At 51.6% G+C, this 5,959-nt stretch overlaps 1 protein-coding gene across 1 annotated transcript in view; it reads left to right on the forward strand.

Moving 5' to 3' along the window:
* Nucleotides 1-5,959, forward strand: part of LOC147118294 (proteasome activator complex subunit 1-like) — a 1,298,587-nt gene that overhangs the window by 3,783 nt on the left and 1,288,845 nt on the right. The window contains exons 3-4 of the mRNA XM_085983882.1: nt 105-167; nt 2,326-2,421. Of these exons, the coding sequence (XP_085840008.1) occupies nt 105-167; nt 2,326-2,421 (159 nt within the window). The remainder of the gene's footprint in view (nt 1-104; nt 168-2,325; nt 2,422-5,959) is intronic.

The raw sequence follows: 5,959 nt of genomic DNA on the forward strand, positions 1-5,959 counted from the left end.
CTGTGGGACTGTGTGTGTGTGAGTCTGTGTGCCTGTTTCTATCTGTGTGATGACAGACAGACGAATGTTCGATGGGTAATCGCTCACTTCCCCTTTCTCTGCAGGCCGAAGGCCTCTTGGCCGCTTTCTTCCCCCAGAAGCTGGAGGAGTTGGACGCTTTGCTGAAGGTGGGAAACGATGAAATTCTTCTTTCAATGTTGAAAAGCTTTCAGTTCGGCACGAGGTGGAGGAACGATGACCTTTCACCCCTCTGGGGTCAAAACCAGCCCCAAGACAGAGGGGATGAAGGTCTCCTCTCTCTTGGGTGGGGTTAGAGGGGATTAAGGTCTCGCTTGGCCTAGAAATTCTTTGTGGGCGGTGGTGCTAAATGGGCGGTATAGAAACATAGAAGATAGGAGCAGGAGTAGGCCATTCGGCCCCTCGAGCCTACTCCGCCATTCAATGAGATCATGGCTGATCATCCAAATTCAGTACCCGGTCCCTGCCTTCTCCCCATATCCCTTGATCCCTTTAGCCTTAAGAAATATATCTAACTCCTTCTTCAATATATTTAATGAATTGGCCTCCACTGCCTTCTGTGGTAGAGAATTCCACAGGTTCACCACTCTCTGGGTGAAGAAATTCCTCCTCATCTCTGTCCTAAATGGCTTACCCCTTATCCTTAGACTGTGTCCCCTGGTTCTGGACTCCCCGACCATCGGGAACATCCTTCCTGCATCTAGCCTGTCCAGTCCTGTTAGAATTTTATAAGTTTCAATGAGATCCCCTCTCATTCTTCTAAACTCCAGCGAGTACAAGCCCAATCGACCCAATCTCTCCTCATACGTCATTTCTGCCATCCCAGGTATCAGCCTGGTGAATCTTCGCTGCACTCCCTCCATGGCAAGAACATCCTTCCTCAGATAAGGCGACCAAAACTTGCACACAATACTCAAGGTGCGGTCTCACCAAGGCCCTGTACAACTGCAGCAAGACATCCTTGCTCCTGTACTCGAATCCTCTCGCTACGAAGGCCAACATACCATTTGCCTTCTTAACCGCCTGCTGCACCTGCATGCTTACCTTCAGCGACTGGTGCACAAGGACACCCAGGTCTTGTTGCACTTCCCCTTCTCCCAATCTATTGCCGTTAAGATAATAATCTGCCTTCCTGTTTTTGCCACCAAAGTGGATAACCTCGCATTTATCCACATTATACTGCATCTGCCATGCATCTGCCCAATCACCCAACCTGTTCAAATCATACTGGAGTTTCTCGGCATCCTCCTCACAGCACACACGCCCACCCAGCTTTGTGTCGTCTGGGAACTTGGAGATATTACATCTAGTTCCCTCGTCTAGATCATTAATATATATTGTGAATAGCTGGGGTCCTAGGACCGATCCCTGCGGTACCCCACTAGTCACTGCCTGCCACTCGGAAAAAGACCTGTTTATTCCAACTCTTTGCTGCCCGTCTGCCAACCAGTTCTCCATCCAAGTCAGTACCTTACCCCCAATCCCATGTGCTTTGACTTTACACGCTAATCTCTTATCAGATCGGCGCAGTGCCTGATATTCAGTTGCATTGAGACCACACCTTGAGTATTGTGTGTAGTTTTGGTCGCCTTATCTGAGGAAGGATGTTCTTGCCATGGAGGGAGTGCAGTGAAGATTCACCAGACTGATACCTGGGATGGCAAGAATGACGTATGAGGAGAGATTGGGTCGATTGGGCTTATATTCGCTGGAGTTTAGAAGAATGAGAGGGGATCTCATTGAAACTTATAAAATTCTAACAGGACTAGACAGACTAGATGCAGGAAGGATGTTCCCGATGGCGGGGGAGTCCAGAACCAGGGGTCACAGTCTAAGGATAAGGAGTAAGCCATTTAGGACAGAGATGAGGAGGAATTTCTTCACCCAGTGAGTGGTGAACCTGTGGAATTCTTTGCCACACAGGGCAGTTGAGGCCAATTCATTAAATATACTCAAGAAGGAGTTCGATATATTTCTTAAGGCTAAAGGGATCAAGGGATACGGGGAGAAAGCAGGGACAGGGTACTGAACTTGGATGATCAGCCATGATCTCATTAAATGGCGGAGCAGGCTCGAGGGGCCGAATGGCCTACTCCTGCTCCTATCTTCTATGTTTCTATGCAGTGACTGCGATGGAGCTGAATATCAGGCTCTGGGTATAACGGGCGTCCGATCCGTTACCGCCCGCGATGAATTTCATGGCCTTCCTCTCTTTCGCTGACCAGGGGACTGGGTGGGTCGGACGCTGAAACGGATCCTTACTGTTTTGTATGGCTCCTGATTCTATTCTGAAACCTCTGTCCACAGCACAGCGACCTAAACATTCCGAATCTGTCGTTAATCCGGGCCGAGCTGGACATTCCCATCCCCGATCCTGCCAAAGATAAGCGAGAGGAGGAAGAGGTGAGTGGGGTGGGGGCAGGGGCACGCACAGGGGAGGGACCGATCCCAGCAACGGGATGCATAGACGAGAGGGCGCGTGCACACACACACACACACACTTGGAGCACTGTGTACAGTTCTGGTCTCCATATCACACTTGGAGCACTGTGCACAGTTCTGGTCTCCATATCACACTTGGAGCACTGTGTACAGTTCTGGTCTCCATATCACACTTGGAGCACTGTGTACAGTTCTGGTCTCCGTATCACACTGGGAGCACTGTGCACAGTTCTGGTCTCTATATCACACTGGGAGCACTGTGCACAGTTCTGGTCTCCATATCACACTGGGAGCACTGTGTACAGTTCTGGTCTCCATATCACACTGGGAGCACTGTGCACAGTTCTGGTCTCTATATCACACTGGGAGCACTGTGCACAGTTCTGGTCTCCATATCACACTTGGAGCACTGTGTACAGTTCTGGTCTCCATATCACACTGGGAGCACTCTGTACAGTTCTGGTCTCCGTATCACACTGGGAGCACTGTGCACAGTTCTGGTCTCCATATCACACTGGGAGCACTGTACACAGTTCTGGTCTCCATATCACACTTGGAGCACTGTGCACAGTGGGACTTGAACAGACAACCCTTGACTCAGAGGCAAGCGAATGCTACCCACTGAGCTACATAGATGCTAGCTCAATTAATCATTTTAAATCAGAGATCAATAAGACTTTCGCTAGCCAAGGGTAGAGGATTACATCCTTCCTGCATCCAGTCTGTCCAGACCTGTCAGAATTTTATAAGTTTCAATGAGATCCCCTCTCATTCTTCTAAACTCCAGCGAGTATAAGCCCAATCGACCCAATCTCTCCTCATACGTCATTCCTGCCATCCCAGGTATCAGCCTGGTGAATCTTCGCTGAACTCCCTCCATGGCAAGAACATCCTTCCTCAGATAAGGCGACCAAAACTGCACACAATACTCAAGGTGTGGTCTCACCAAGGCCTCCAAATCGATGTTTCCTTTAAGCTGTGCGGTCTCCTAATGCTCCAGGGGCCCAAGCAAGCCGGTAAGCCGGGGCGGAGGGGCGGGTAACCAGCCAGTTAAAGGGGCCACAGGGTTCCATAGAAAATTAGGGTGGGAACAATGCTGCGGGTGTGGCCTGAGCAGAGCCTGGGGGCTCGGGCCTCATTTCAATTCGATCGGCAGCGTTCCTTCCAGGAGGACCTGGGGATGGTGACCTCCAGCGGTCCCTTTAAGAGCCGCCTCCCCATCCCGCCACTCCTTGATCAGGCCGTGTAGGGCCTGTTTTTTTTTCTTGAAGGCAGCAGGTTCAGGACAGTCCATTTTCAGAAAGCGGGGTTGGGAGGTGCTGGGATTCCTCTAAAAGGCCTTCAGAAAGAACTTGCATCTCTACAGCGCCTTTCACGGCCTCGAGATGTCCCAAAGTGCTTTGCAACCAATGAAGTACTTTTTTTCGAACTATAAGGAGATGTGACAGACCAATTTGCGCACAACATGATCCCAAGAGTAGCGGTGTGTTAAATGACCGGATCATCTGCCCCCTCCGACAGTGCGGCGCTCCCTCAGTACTGCCCCTCCGACAGTGCAGCGCTCCCTCAGTACTGCCCCTCCGACAGTGCAGCGCTCCCTCAGTACTGCCCCTCCGACAGTGCAGCACTCCCTCAGTACTGCCCATCCGACAGTGCAGCACTCCCTCAGTAATGCCCCTCCGACAGTGCAGCTCTCCCTCAGTACTGCCCCTCCGACAGTGCAGCTCTCCCTCAGTACTGCCCCTCCGACAGTGCAGCGCTCCCTCAGTACTGACCCTCCGACAGTGCAGCGCTCCCTCAGTACAGCCCCTCTGACAGTGCAGCGCTCCCTCAGTACCGCCCCTCCGACAGTGCAGCGCTCCCTCAGTACCGCCCCTCCGACAGTGCGGCGCTCCCTCAGTACCACCCCTCCGACAGTGCGGCGCTCCCTCAGTACTGTCCCTCCGACAGTGCGGCGCTCCCTCAGTACTGTCCCTCCGACAGTGCGGCGCTCCCTCAGTACTGTCCCTCCGACAGTGCAGCGTCCCTCAGTACTGCCCCTCCGACAGTGCAGCGCTCCCTCTGACAGTGCAGCTCTTCCTCAGTACTGACCTCACGACAGTGCAGCGGAACTCAGTACTGGTACCGGGAGAGTGTGCCTTGGGGTATGGGGCTCAAGTCTCTGGAGAGTGGGGGCTCAAACCTATAACCTTCTGACTCAGAGACGAGCGAGGGTGATGCCCAAATGAGCCAAGGCTGACACGAGGCCCCTTATTTTAGATTTGCAAAGCGTCTAAACCCTGCATCAGGCACAGACCCTGGATGCCTATGTACCTCCCTTCACCAAAATAGCTTGGGTAAGGGGAACAGATAGGCGTTTCTGTGGCCGTAGACGTGACTCCAGGATGGTTTGTTGCCTCCCTGGTGCCAGGGTCAAGGATGTCACTGAACGGCTGCAGGGCATTCTGAAGGGGGAGGGTGAACAGTCAGAGGTCGTGGTTCACATTGGGACCAACGACATGGGTAGGAAGAGGGATGAGGTCCTGCAGCAAGAATTTAGGGAGCGAGGCAGCAGACTAAAGAGCAGGACCTCAAAGGTTGTAATCTCTGGATTACTCCCGGTGCCACGTGCTAGTGAGTATAGGAATAGGAGGATAGAGCAGATGAATGCGTGGCTAAAGAGTTGGTGCAGGAGGGAGGGCTTTAGTTTCCTGGATCACTGGGTCTGCTTCTGGGGAAGATGGAACTTGTACAAGTCGGACGGGTTGCACCTGAACCAGAACGGGACAAATATCCTTGCGGGGAGGTTTGCTAGCACTGTTCGGGGTGGTTTAAACTAACTTGGCAGGGGGATGGGATACAGAGTGGAGCTATAATAGGGGGTGATGTACAGCCAAATATAGAGGAAAAAGCAAGTCAGCCTGGAAGGCAGAACAAATATGTAACGGCACAAGGGAGTAGGGCAAGGCTGGATGGCATTTATTTTAATGCAAGGAGTCTTACGAATAAGGTGGATGAACTGAAGGTGTTGATGAACACATGGGAGTATGATATTGTTGCTATCACGGAGACATGGTTGAGGGAGGGGCAAGACTGGCAGCTCAATATTCCGGGGTATAGAATCTTCAGGCGAGACAGAGGGGGGGGTAAAAGAGGAGGGGGTGTCGCAATATTAATTAAGGAGTCAATTACTGCTGTAAGGAGGGATGATATATTAACAGGTTCCTCTAATGAGGCCATATGGGTAGAACTTAAAAACAAAAAGGGGGCAAGCACTTTGCTGGAGTGTACTATAGGCCCCCAAACAGTCAGGGGGAGATAGAGGAACAGATATGTAGGCATATCTCAGAGAAGTGTGAAAATAATAGGGTAATAATAGTGGGGGATTTCAACTTCCCCAATATTAACTGGGATAGTCAGAGTGTGAAAGGCTTAGAAGGTGCAGAATTCTTAAAGTGCATCCAGGAGAGCTTTTTGAGCCAGCATGTAGAAAGTCCTACAAGAGAGGGGGCGGTACTGG

The sequence above is a fragment of the Somniosus microcephalus genome, chromosome 4 (genome assembly GCF_052327205.1).
Source record: "Somniosus microcephalus isolate GS21.2 chromosome 4, FLI_Smic_1.0, whole genome shotgun sequence".
Classification (NCBI taxonomy): Eukaryota; Metazoa; Chordata; class Chondrichthyes; order Squaliformes; family Somniosidae; genus Somniosus; species Somniosus microcephalus.